The sequence below is a fragment of the Grammomys surdaster genome, unplaced genomic scaffold (genome assembly GCF_004785775.1).
Source record: "Grammomys surdaster isolate TR1022 unplaced genomic scaffold, NIH_TR_1.0 183, whole genome shotgun sequence".
Taxonomy (NCBI): Eukaryota; Metazoa; Chordata; class Mammalia; order Rodentia; family Muridae; genus Grammomys; species Grammomys surdaster.
The window spans coordinates 2,192,679-2,206,290 of NW_021604628.1; the positions used below are offsets into that span (position 1 = coordinate 2,192,679).

At 50.3% G+C, this 13,612-nt stretch overlaps 1 protein-coding gene across 1 annotated transcript in view; it reads left to right on the forward strand.

Moving 5' to 3' along the window:
* Positions 1–3,331: 3,331 nt before the first annotated feature.
* The window catches only part of Abcg1 (ATP binding cassette subfamily G member 1), a 54,529-nt gene continuing 44,248 nt past the window's right edge, over positions 3,332–13,612 (forward strand). The window contains exons 1-2 of the mRNA XM_028767916.1: positions 3,332–3,477; positions 9,887–10,130. Of these exons, the coding sequence (XP_028623749.1) occupies positions 3,436–3,477; positions 9,887–10,130 (286 nt within the window). The 5' untranslated portion in view covers positions 3,332–3,435. The remainder of the gene's footprint in view (positions 3,478–9,886; positions 10,131–13,612) is intronic.

The following is a 13,612-nucleotide window of genomic DNA, read 5'->3' on the forward strand; positions in this document are numbered from 1 at the left end:
CATAATGCATGGCTGCTTTTAGTACTTGGCCGGCTTTCTCTATCCCTGTTAGTTCAGGACCCAAGCCCAGGGAATGGCGCCTCCCACAGTGGACTAGGTTTTCCCATATTAACTAGTGTAATCAAGACAGTCCCTCCCAGACAGGCCTACAGGCCAGCCCGATCTAGACAGTTCCTCACAGAGACGCTCTTCCCAAGTGATTCTAGATTTGTGTCAAGCTGGCAAAAGTAACCATCACACCTACTGGGGAGCCATGGCAAAAAAAAAAATATTAAGAGATGTTATTTTCCAATAATTAAACCATCATGTTTCCATGGCAGCCCACACCTTTGTATGCACAGTAAAAATTCAAGGTACAATATTCAGAAATCTGAAGTAACGTGCCCAGTTACTGTGATGGCCTTTGTAGTGCAAAGTGTGTGTTGTATGTTAAGGATCCAGTCTGTAATGACATCACAGGTGAGTGTCGACGGAAAACCCTTGGGTTCATTACGCGTTTGATTTTGAATGAATTTTTGCCAACTTTTCCAGGACCCACACATTCTATCATGCAGCTTTAGTTGGACGATGGACTCACAGCTTAAGACATCTTCCTCTAAGTGCTACCAACACTGAACTGGCACCTTCATCTTATTATATATGATTGTATCATGTTAGAAATGAGTCAGAGACAGTTCAGAGCACACAGGAGGGGATGGGTATATTATAGGCAAACCCTGCATCCTTGCAAGGTATATGAGGTTTTGGCTTTGGATAGGGGTCTGGAAACCAGTCTCCCAAAGGTATCAAAGATGGCAGTATTCATGGAAAGCCTTCTTGCTGAAACAGGAAGTGGCTTCTTTCCAGAAGTCCTCAAGGCCAACTAGGTCCATATATGTATGGCCATGTCTTGGTAGAAATTCCCACTGGGGTTATGTCTGGACTGAACAGTGTTGAGTTGTGCCCACTTCATACTGGCTGCCCTGGTACTTGTGGTTAGAAGGTCTCCAACTGGTACAGAAGCAACCGGGCTGCGGCTTCCTCTGTAGTGCTCAGGACTCAGTTACTTGATTTTTCCTTCCATTTGACTCGGCCTGGGAGGGCCCATCAGGACTAGGTACCATTGACTGTGTGCATCAGATAGGATGGGAGAGCGAGAATCTTACTTAGGGTTTCTATCGCTGCAACAAAACACCGTGGCCAAAAAGCAAGTTGGAGAAGAAAGGGTTAATTCAGCTTGCACTTCCACATTGCTATTCATCACTAAAGGAACTCAACCATGGCAGGAACCTGGAAGCAGGAACTGATGCAGTGGCTACGGAGGAGTGCTGCTTACTGGCTTGCTTCCCCTGGTTTGCTCAGCCTGCTTTCTTATAGAACCCAGGACCACCAAACAGCCCAGGGATGGAAACATTCACCATGGGCTGGGCCCTCCCCCATCCATCACTAATTAAGAAAATGCCTTATAGTCAGATTAGTTAAGGTTCCCTCTTTTTTAGATGACTCTAGTTTGTGTGTCAGATCAACACAAGACCAGCCAGTACAGAAGGTAAACATTCCCTGAGAAAAGCCACCACACGAAGGCAGAGCTATTGAGAAATCAAAGTGTGTGTGTGTGTGTGTGTGTGTGTGTGTGTGTGTGTGTGTGTGTGTGTATACTTGTCCTTCGCCCCATCATGCCTGAAACCAGTGTTCGGAACCTATTCACTACGGAAAGCAGTGTAATCAGCCAGTTAAAGCTGGCTTTCTGTCACTCACAACACAAGTCTGTCCAGTTCTTTGGGTCACTCATTCCTCACTCAGGCAGAATGTCAGCAATAAATAGTGGAAATAGATACTTGCTTATAGGTAGGAAGCACCATCACTTGTGAGGTCTATTGTGGTCAGGGGGATCACTACCCCACGGACACATGTGTGAGTGGAAACCCTATCAGTGGCCCAAGCTACACCAATGAGGACCCACACACACACACATGGCTGTCTTTGTCTGTCCTCTCTGGCTTCCTTCTCTGGCTCCACACTGAGCCCTGTGCATTCTCGGGAGCCCAGAAAGCCCTGCCTCCCGTCTGAAGCTCCTGTGAACAGGCTGCATGGAGGATGCTGGGTGATGGATGTTCATTGGCCTGTGTTTGAATTAAAGCTTCATCAAATGCCCGTCATTCAAAGGGGGCAGAGAAATGGGAAAGGGGCAGGGTTGAGCAGAAGGGGTTTGAGAAAGAGAGAAACGCCAGAAGATTCTGGAAGTAGGGAGAGTAGACAGAGGGTAGACATCTGCAAAAATAGGCATGCCGATACCATGGCCTTTGTCCTGGTCACACTGTTCAGAGTCTCCCCTTGTCTATCTAGGCTGCTCTACAGCAGTGGTTAGGCACCAGGCTAGACATCAGCCCAGGACCCAGAGACCTTTCTTACTCCCTGGGAGGTTTGTATTCTTAATCTTCTTCAAAAATACCCTGGCTATGTCAGACTTCTTGATACCAGACAGGGACGTCGTCGGCCCCTCCAGCATAGAAGCCCACCTTTTTCCCTCCAAACTCAGCCACATCTGTCCACTTTTCTTTATGTGATTCTAGGGAAAACCTTGGCCAAGGTCAAGGATCTGAGGGTGCGACACCCATTTGCCTGCTCTCTTGTAGGAGAGCAGAAAGTATCCCAGCACACCCAAGTGAGGGCTCTACTGTATCCTACTGGTGACAGAATAGTTTCAACAGAAGCCTTAGGTGAGCATCTGAGGTTAGGATTAAAGAATTTCACCAGGGTTATCGGGTAACGGCCCATTTACAAATAACAGGGGCTTCAGTAGGGTCCAAGAACATGGCTGTGTAAGACACTGGAAACACCCCTGTGGCTTATTTGGAGATGCAGTGGTGCTGATGTAGGACTCCGTGCTATCTATATGAACGCCCATGCTGCCTCAATTTAGGGGTCACCCCACACTAGAGCTATGGGACCGAGCCCTGTGGCAGTCTTCCACGTTTGTCCCCTGGGGCTTCCACCTGGAAGGCATGCATAACAAAGGCAGAACAAAAGAGCCACCTGCCTTCTTCCCAACCCTTTGATCTCAAGCTACCTAAGGAGGAGGTTTCCTAAACTATGAGCCCACAGTTTGTAGAGCGCCCCGACTGGTTTGTCTAGGGTTGAGCTGAGCCCCTGCAGGGTCCCTGTAGTAGTGGGTTTCCCAGGCCCAGGCGGTTGGGTGGCCGAGGCCTATCAGATGGCTCCCGGTCCAGAGCATCCTCCAGCCGCTCTGCAACAGGAGCAAAACAAGAGCACGCGCACCTGTCGGCGCCCCGCCCCCTCCGCGCGGCCCAATCGGGGCTCGGGGCGGGGCCGGGGCGCAGTCGAACCCGCGCAGAGCGCCGCCGTGGAGCAGGAGCAAGCGCAGCCTCGTTCCTGCAACCTCGTCCCCGCCGCCCGCAGCCTCATCTCCAGCGCCGCCGCCGCCGCCCCCGGGGCATGGCCTGTCTGATGGCCGCTTTCTCGGTCGGCACCGCCATGGTGAGTCGCACATCCTTTGCACACGGGGCTGCCTTTTATCTTCTAAGGAAACAGGAAACCCAAAGCCCGGCTGGCTGGTCCTCACACCAGCCGCCTATGAGCGCATCCTCCGGCCGCTGACCTGGGGCGCTCTGGAGAGGTGCCTGGCTCTGCCCGCCTCCGCCCTGGTCACCTAGAGCCTCGGGATGCTCCTGCAATGGCTTAGGACATCCGGAAGGTGGAGGGACCCGGAGTGGGGCGCGGGGCAGCGAGCAGCACCACAAGTGGATGGATAGGTAGATGGCCTTGACTTGTCCGCCTCCTGGGTGAGGGGTTTCGGATGTGGAAGTGCACTGGGGAGGGACTGCAGGCTCAGCCCAAAGGAGGGGAGGGTCGGATCTCCCCGGGGAGCTCTGCGGGGCAGGCAGGTGGTGGGGGACTTCTTGCGCCACCCTCTGGAGCGCTGGGCACAGTGGGGTACAAAAAGAGAAACTGCGCCCCACGAAACAGAGCCTGCTCTCCTGTGCTCCCCAGGGACTCTTGGAGGAGGCAGCGGAATCTCAGGGGAGACAGGAAGACGAGCCCAGATCTCTGCCAGGGTGAAGGCAGGATGTGGGCATTTACACGCCCCCCGCACCCCAGATACCAGTCTTAGGACAAAACCTGGGTGCTACTGAATTGCCAGGCAAGCACTGTTTCTTAGAGGTGGGCAAGCGCCTCCTCTTGCGCGGTCACTCAATGCTCCAGGAAAAAAGAGCTAATGTACAACAAAAAAACAGCCCACCATCTGTCTGGTCTCACCCTTGGCCCTGCCGGCTCTGTCTAACAAGCGGACATTGCGGTTAATAACCTCTTAGGCTGACTTCAGACTGTGTAGAATACAAACAGCAAGCCTTCCGTTTTCCCACCCGAATCGTCCCTTTCTCTGCCTCCTAGCTCTGTTTCTCTGCCTCCTTGCTCTGTTACTAGCCTGCCTGTTCCTTCCCAATACGCTGGAAGCCCACATTGCACAGTCCCTCCCCTTTATTTCATTTTTAGCATCCTGTATTTGAAGTCAGCAAGGCTCAGCAGGATTTGACCGACAGTTACCTCTTGCCTTGAGCTCTAGAGGAAAAAAAAAAGCACCCGGCTTTGTGCGCATGCTCTGCTCTGACAACCGCATCCTGTGATTCCAAACAGGTTACTGTAGAACTTGTCTCGAGCCCAACCCTCCTACTCATTATGTAATGATTTCGTGTAAACCGATAGAATGGAGATGTACTGTGGGGGTGGGGGTGGGGGTGGTGGTTAGCGGGGGTCGGGTGAGGCAGGTAGGAAGACACCCTCTAGGCTGGTTCTCATCCTTGGGGTGTGCTCCATTTCCGACTCGTCAGAGTCAATGAAAACAGGAATCGCTTCTCCTCGAGTATTCGCCTTTATCTTGTTGGCTCTAGTTGGCGGCTTGGTTGACACTGAAAAATTGGCCCTTGCGCACTTATTTGTCAACGCGAGGATTATACTAGCAACAGAAAATTAAGATAATTGACAATCTTTACAAATAGAAGAAGTTTGGTGGGTTCTCTCTGCACAGAACTGGCTTGAACACATGGATAAATGAACCAAAATGCTGTAGGATATAGGTTTTTATACTGATTGATAACATTATGGTTTGACCCAGTCTAGACCCCTGCTACGGGGTTATTGATCTCATCATGGCTGGGGTTAGCATTTATTTCCCAGGAAACCTATTGACAAATTTGAGAAAAATTTTCTTCCTGGAAACCTGGCACTTTTGTTTTAAGTTTTAAATGTCTTATCTGGCTGTGGTTATACCACTTTGGGTCCATGGATCTTGTCTGGATCTTAGAAGCCAAGCAGGGTCAGCCTGGTTGGGACCTGTTTGGGTATAGGAGGTGACAGACACTAGGAATACCAGGTGCTACAGGCACAAAATATAGATGAAGTTAATTTTAAAAAATGTTCTATCTTAGTTATAGCAAGACCTCAAGGTTTGCTTTTTAAGTGTCTCCTGCGTTAGGGTCCTGCTGATGCTGTCGGAGTGAGCTGTAAGTCTTGGGAGGAATCCTGGAGGGTGACCAGAGTATCCAGGAGTACTGGGGTCTCTGAGGTGGCAAAGACACACAAGGTGGGCATATCTTTCCAAAGGATGGTAGCTGTGGAGCTTTGTGACATTGTGAGTGGTCACTCAAGTGTAACCTGCCCTAAAGCTTAGCTCAAGGTGTGACATTTTTCCTGTGGGAAATTGCTCTGATTATGGGTTAGCATGTTTTCCTTGGATGAACCTAGGATGTCCTAGGATACCGTCTGGGTGAGCATCCTAGTTGGTCCTGAGGAAGCACAGAAAAATGGGAATGACCCCTGCCCCAGTGTGCAGAGAGAAGTTCTGGGTCAGAACGTATCTATTTCAGTGAAAGGGGTCTTCCAGTGGTCTGCGTGAGGCTTGCCGGCTGTGCGTGACCTTTTCCCTACTACTCTGGTGTCTCTAGATTCCCAACATTTGTGCAGAACTCACTGGACACTTTGCCAAGAAAGCAATCTTTTGAACAGCCCCCAGCGATGGTCCCAACAGGGTCCCCCCCACACACACACACACACAAAGTCCCCAGGAACGGACTTCCTGCCTTCACCATCTGTTCAGTCCTCAAAAACACATTCCGTGAGGAGAGGGCACATCGTCCAGACAGGAAGGTAGGGAAGCGGACCAGCCGAGGGGGGAGAGCAGCCGAGGGGGGAGAGCAGCCGAGGGGGGAGAGCAGGAGTAGATAGGTGTTTGTTTTATTTTTAATGAGCTTAGGAGGCTGAGGCAGAGCTCGCAGTAACCTACATTGTTAGCTAGCAGTTCTCATCGGAGGATGTGTTTCCAGAGAGCCGGTCTATTTTGGAGTGACAGGCCGCTGCCTCATCATATAGGTTTCTATGATTTTATTAATTGGGTGAGGCCACTGGACACCGGTGGGGGAAGGGTGGGGCTGTCCTCTTTGCCGAGGGAGGCTGCATGAGTTCCTGTTTGCTGTGCATTTCAGTCTAAAGGACAACTCGGCCCCTCTGCTATATACACCCAACTAAGTGAGCAGTGGTCAAGCGGCTGGGTGAGAGGAGGGCCAGCTCAGACTCACGGACCTCCTGACTGAGGTGTTCTGAGCCAGATAGGCCACCTTGCTGCTTCCCTGTGCCCTTTCCAACGCAGTCGGTAACCTCCCTCCCACCACCGGTACCGTGCAAATGCTAAGAGCACAGACGGCAGGCTGGAGTGTGCTAAGCATGCTGGATCTTAGTCACGGTTGTTTACAGTCACTTGCTTAGAATGGATGCGCACGTGGTCTTGCTCTTGAACACCTCATATCCTAAGTAGCTGTCTCTGGCTTCTTCTGCCCTCCCTCCTCAGTTCTAATCACCCAGCTTAGTCTCCCGGCTGGCAGAGTGGGCTCCAACTTAGTTACCCCTGAATAAGCTCCCCCAGGTCTAGTTCTGCTTGTGACTGATACAGCTTTCTGAGCCTAGAACTCCAGGGCTTGGGATCCCTTTTTGGGTCACCAGCAATCTTCAAACTCTCTTTATGGAGTTTGTCTTTCTAATCTCATCTATGCCAAGTACCCTGTTTCCTGTCTTCCTCTACCCCTCTGCACTCCAGCCCTGCATATAGCTGTTTCTGCTATGGGTCTGTGTCTCCATGTTCGAGATTTATTGTTCACAGAGGCCCTCTGCAGGGAGCAGGGCACACAAAGCCCTGCCCTCATCTCTTCTTGCTAATCTCAGCCTGGACTATTTTCTGCAGACAGACTTTATTCTGGGCCCCCAACCCCAGGGTCTGATCGGAATTGAATAAACCCCCCACGGCCTTTGCCTAATCCTGCTGTGACAGCTGTTCTCTTCCCTGGGCTCAGTTTTGAACTTGAGCTCGCTAGGGCCATAGGCCATGTCTGTGTCCAGCTAGCTGACTGGTGTTATCTAGTGTTCAGTCTGTTAAGGGAATGAACGTGCGCATAGATGGGTCTGGAGAGAAGGTCCGGATGCAGGCATGATGCCTGCCTGATATCTGGCTGAACTAGCGGTGGATGGGATGATGGCTATGGACCTCTTACTCCTGTGGGTTTCAACAGGGAAGGAGGCAATCCCTTCTTGCCTTCCCTGGGGTTGGACACCTATGGTTGGAGAACTGTCGAGAAGGATTACCCACAGCAGCTGGAACCTGTGGGGTAGAGTTCTGGGAACCGTGATGGAGAAGGCCTGCCCACCTCTCTCAGGGTTGGCGCCAACCCAGGAGTAATTCCAAACTTATGAGAGACAAGGTGAAGTTCGAGTAACCTGGCCTTATCTGACTGCCTTTCCACAGGACACATTGCCCCCTAAAGCCAGCACCTGGTGCTTCCCAGGCTCCTCCATAGCCCTTGCTGATACAAATCCGCCACGGCGGTTATAGCCACAAAGGAAAGTGGATGGGTCGAGGGAATGCCCCTGTGCGTTCTGGGTGCTTTCTAAGTTACATAGGTGGATTCCTACAGAGGTGTGACAGAGTGACCCACCCCTTTAAGAGGCCCATCAGGGAAGGCACCTATGTGTGGACACAGAGGCCACCAGCGGGTGCTCTCCACTGGGCTCTGTGGGTCTCAAAGTCATCATTTGGAGCACCTGTGAACCCACTTTGTTGGCACTGGAAAGAGCCTTCATGCTTCATGCCTGGTGCCCCAAGCTGGGGTGCAAGAATTGCCTCTGGATCTTTACATTCAGTCAGTCAGTAGGAGTGTCTCTGAGACTTAGGAGATGCTCACGAGGGTGGGCGTGGATCTGTGGCTCATGTATCCTAAGTGTAAAGCTCCGTTTTTTTGTTTTGTTTTTTGTCATTAAGAGACTCCGAATTCATTCCCAGGCCCACCTCTACCAACCCCTATTGTGTTAAGTACCCCAAACCCCAAAGCTTACCTACTGTTAGGCTCTGAACCCCCAAATGCCTCAATGGTAGGGGTGTCACTCCTCCATGGTTCAATTGCATACTCTCAGTGAGTGGATGGGTAAGAGACTCGACTCGCTGGGCTTCTAGGGATTATTGTTGGTGGGGTAGGGTCATGTGTAGCCAAGACTGGCCTCAAGTTCACTGAGGATGGATTTGAATGTTTAATCTCCCTTCCTCCACTTCTCAAGTTTCTAGAGTTATAGGTGTGCACTAGCAGAGAGGGTTTGCACAGTGCCCAGGAGCAAACCCAGGTTTGGCGCATGCCAGGGACGCATCCGACCTACTGAGTCACCTCCTCAGCCCTTTAGGGAGCTTTTTTGTGGACAGTCTGCTACGGTTTTATTCTATGTTATTTAAAGAAATAATAAGTGATACTAGAGAAATAGTTACCAAGCAAAGCATAGAAGAACAGCATAGTGTATTCTTTCTAGAACAGAGGTCGTCAGTGGTAGCCTTGGTGACCAGAAGTAGTGAGAGGTGGGCTCTCCCTCATCCATTATCAGCGGGCCTGGCTAAGCCTGCAGATGGCCCACACTTTTGGACGTTTTCCCTAGGCTTCAGGAGACAGCTAGAAACACTTTAGTACAGCTTGTCCCCCCCTTAAGGCTCTGCTGTGTTCGGAGGGTTTCTGAAGCTTATTGATCAAGCTAGGGTTGCCAAAGCCATTAGAAAAGCAAACCCCTTGCTTTGCATAAATACTCTGGGTCTTGGCCCACCCGCTGTGTGCATTTGATTCCTTGCAAAAGGCTTAAAAGCTAAAGCTATGGGCTCTGTGAATAGTATAGTGAGTACTAGGCTAGCTACCGGGCCTTTGTAAAGTAGAAAGCGCCTCCCTGTATCTTAATGGCTCAAGGTTAGATCTTACTCCTACTCCTACCCCTAATTGTGGTACCCAGCACAACTTCCTTAAGTCTCCTGTGCCTCAGTTCCCTCGCCTGCATAACAGAAAAGAAACACACTATGCCGTCCCTCCGATATTATTCGGAGAGTGGAGTTACGGGGAAATCTAGAAAATGTGACAGTGAGATATGTCAGCCCCCACAAGCCAGTGTTCTCATAACACTGCCTCAGACACGTCAGGAACTGACACAGGAACACGTGACAGCAGCTCATTCTAAATAAGCCCCGTGCATCTTCCCTGAGGTTTTTATACATAGACCGGGAAGAGGTGAGTCTCCATGATGGCCCGTCTCTTCTTTATACAGGAGAGCAAGCCACTTATCGAAGTTTTATGATTAGATTTTTGCGATCCTAAAGGAAGACAGTCAATGTGTTTGGCGTCTCATCTGAGGTGCCTTTTTACTAGAAGCAAAAGTGATAGCAAGGGACAGTTCCTCTGGAGCCAAAGGTATTCTAGAAAGGTCTAGAAAGTACCTCTATGGATGATCAATGACCCTGAGTCCAGCAGCAAGTCTCTTGATAATTCCTTCTCTCCAGGGAGCATCCAACTTACCTCATTGCCTCTGCTCTGCCTTCTAGAATGCCAGCAGTTACTCTGCAGCAATGACAGAGCCCAAGTCCGTGTGCGTGTCGGTGGACGAGGTTGTGTCCAGCAACGTGGATGAGGTTGAGACAGACCTGCTTAATGGGCACCTGAAGAAGGTGGACAACAACTTCACAGAGGCACAGCGCTTTTCCTCCCTGCCGCGGAGGGCAGCCGTGAACATCGAATTCAAAGACCTTTCCTACTCTGTACCTGAGGGACCCTGGTGGAGAAAGAAAGGTAGGAAGTGAAGCCGCCAGCCTGGCGGTTGGGTTTGTGGGGAGCCGGTGAAGGAAGCCACAGGTCATTTGGGGAGAGTCTTGGTCTGCAGTTTGGAAGGTTGAGATGTATTCTCTCCTGATGTAGGCCTGCCTCGGCTAATTTTATTTTGCCATTCCATTGCTGGCTTCTCTCCCGTGAAATACACAGGTTAAATTAGACAATCTCAGCAGTCACAGAGGCTCTAAACTTCAGTGACGTTGGTTGAGTGTCCCCTGTTGAAAATGCTTGGGACCAAAAGTGCTTCTGACTGCATATATATTTTTGATTTGGGGCAATAGTTATAGATATTTGTAATGTGGTACCTTGGGGGCATCGCACAAATGTAGCCATGATACCCATCTGTTTCTTGGACACTTATGAGATACACACCTGAACATAATTTTATGAATTTATTTTCTCATGTACCTATCTTCTGATTGTGACTTGTTACCTCCAGTCACATGGAAAAATTCCAGTTAGTGCTCAGAAAAAATGAGAGTTTTAAGTATCTTAGATTCCTAATAACAGAGACTAGATAAAGAATTTCACAGAGTCACCCAGCATCAGGGTTTGCTTGTTCCTGGCATGAGAGTCCTCCCTAGTGGACACTCCGTTGATGGCTCTTTTTCAAGGTAGATAGTTTTCCAGTTATTCAGAAAAAGTGTGTGTTGCCTTCTAGGTCTCAGTTGTTCAAGAGCGTTCCAGAGTCTGGCATAGCCTTTCTGGGATCCAGCTTGTTTTTGAGATCTTGGAGGGACTCTTACGTATGTAGTGCAGGCAGCCTATAGAGAAAAACCAAATGGTCATGAAATGAGCTCTACCCACTAAAATGGGAGAATGGAGCAGAGGAGGCCCCTGGAGCACCGTAGGATGAGGGACCCTCGCCATACGCGGATGTCCCAGCTGCACGGCCACCTTCCTGAGTTCTCCACCTCCCTACAGGATACTTGCTGAGGTTTGCTTGCTTGCTCGCGCCTTTCTGACTGGTTCTTGTTTCCCAGACGAGTCTGCTCTTTGTAGAAGTGGAGTAATCAGGGAAGAGACCAGGCAGTCCATGGTATCTATTGAATCACCGAACACAAACTGGAAACCCAAAGGAAACTTGGGATATCCAAGGTGACTCAGGTGTTACCGGAAGATTGATTTTTTTTAAACTTAAATATTGACACAACCTTTCTTTTATGAGAGGGCTAAGTTAGCCTAATTTCTCCTCTCCCCCCTCCCACCCCGTTTTGTTTTTCTGCCTCTTGAAGCTAAGCCGGTAAGCTCATTGGCAGAGGCAATCTGGTCTTGGTGATAAACAAAATTTTGGAAACTTGAGAAGCCAATCCCCAGGACCTTTGAGCTCGGTGGTGGTTCAACGATTGTGTCTGGGTTTGCACAACCAAGAACAGGCCCTGTCCCCTCTCAGGGCTGATTGTAGGGCACTGTTATCTGATACTCCCGTTTCCTCATGCCAGCTTGTTTTGTTAAGAAAGAAACTGCGCCAGGCTCAGCCATGGGTCCATGCTGTGGAACCCATTGGAATCGAAAGGTAGAAATATACAGATTGTACAGAAAAATGTACCCGATGGGATGTGTTGGTTGGTGAGGATAAGACGCAACAGACCTGTGAGGCACTCAGTGATCTCCACATGTGTGTTGGATGTAGTCTTGGAGGTGTCGTGGTGAGGTTTGAAAATCCAGGCTGTGGAATAAAGATGGCTTGCCATCCAGGGGTTCGGATGTTTGAAGCCTGTGTGTTGGTTGCTTATCTTATACCAGACAAGGAAGGACTTCAGGGAGAAAGGGTTTGTTTTGACTCCCTGGTCCAGGGTACAGCCCACCAGAAAAGTCGTGTTGGCAGGAGAAGAAGACAGCTGGTCTTCCACATACAGGAAGTGGAAGATATAGAGTGATAGATGCCTGTGCTCAGCTCTCTTTCCCCTTTTTATTGAGATAGGACCCCAGCCCATGGGGTGGCACCACCCACATTTAAGTTGAGCCTTCCAACCTCACTTAATCTAATCTAGGTAATTATCCCTCACAGAAGCAGCCAGACACTCGTCCCCATGGCCATTCTGAATCCATTAAACGGTCACTGAAGACGAACCGCCACACCCTGGCAGCATCTTGACTTGAAACCCAGAACATAAATCTGGGCCCAGAAGGGGCAACCCTCCGGGTGCTGTATCTGCCAGCGTGCCCTCTGAGCGCAAACAGGTCCCAGTCACCATCAGGGCCAGCCAATCAGTAATGGATTCCTAACAGGCTGAGACACAAGTGTCCATTCTCCACACCTTCGAGGACGCTCAGCCAGGTGGCTGTTTGCCCTGTAGTAACCTCTGTGGGTTCAGGCATGGGAGGAGTCGCACATGAGCCCCGAGGGACTTGCCCATGAGTCAGAGGGATGACAGATATGCTGAGTCTGGTATGTTGTGTTGTTGGCTTTTTAACCAGATGGCCGGTGGCTTGCTGTCTGATGTCTTCCGTGGCTTTGCTTTTCTTCCTCTGCAGCAGTATCTCTGAGGTACCCCTCTCCTCAGTGTGTGCCTTGTCCTTTCCTGGCTGCTAGAACTACATCAGAATTGAGATGCTTTCTCAAGACAGTCTGAACTTCCTCCTTACTGACTAGAAGGGAAACTAAAACAGAGGGTAGTTAGAGGGCTGGTCCATACTCCTGCCTGAGACCACAGTGGTGATTGCTAACTCTGAGAAGCCCGACATGGAGGCCAGGCCTTGCCCATCTCTGATCACTACAGGCCATCCTTATTCAGCCGGCAGGGAAACAAGGGCTCTTCTGGAGGCTCGGGTACCCTGGGAAATAATCCATTAATCTACAGGCCACATCTAGGAAAAAAACCTGGTCATTTGTCTCATCAGCTACAAATGACATGAGCCGTGGACACTCTTGTAACCTCCTTCCTAGCACCGGTGCTACGTCCTGGGGTGACTCTGACCCTAGGGGTTCAATTTCCTCAACCAAGAACCACACGCAGTAAGCGGGCAATCAATGAAGTGTGCATTTTACCCAGGACCAGGCAGCAGGCTGGCTGACATGCTCGGCACACCTCTGGATTCCTTGTCCTTTCTCCTCTGCTCCTGAATGTCTAGAAATTCTGCTTCCTTTGTCTCCTATGTGGGACTTTTTGCTCTTTTGTCCCTCCTATGGCTAGTGACCCTCACGGGCTCCAGCAGTATCTGGAACTGTGGAGGTCATATCCTGGCTACTCTCTCCACTTCTCCACAAGGGTGATTTGGGATCCGCCATCCTCTCTGCATGGCTCCAAGGTGACCTTCAGGGTAGAAGCCACTTCTCATATGCTGTTACCTGATTAGTTTTGCTGTCTGTATATCAAGATGATTGGTCGTTGGCTTTTGAGATTCACCCTGATGTGCTGAGCTGACTGTAACTTCAGGGTTGGCTGCCATAGCACTGCTGGAGGGAGGACTGCTGGAGGGAGGACTGCTGGAGGGAGGAC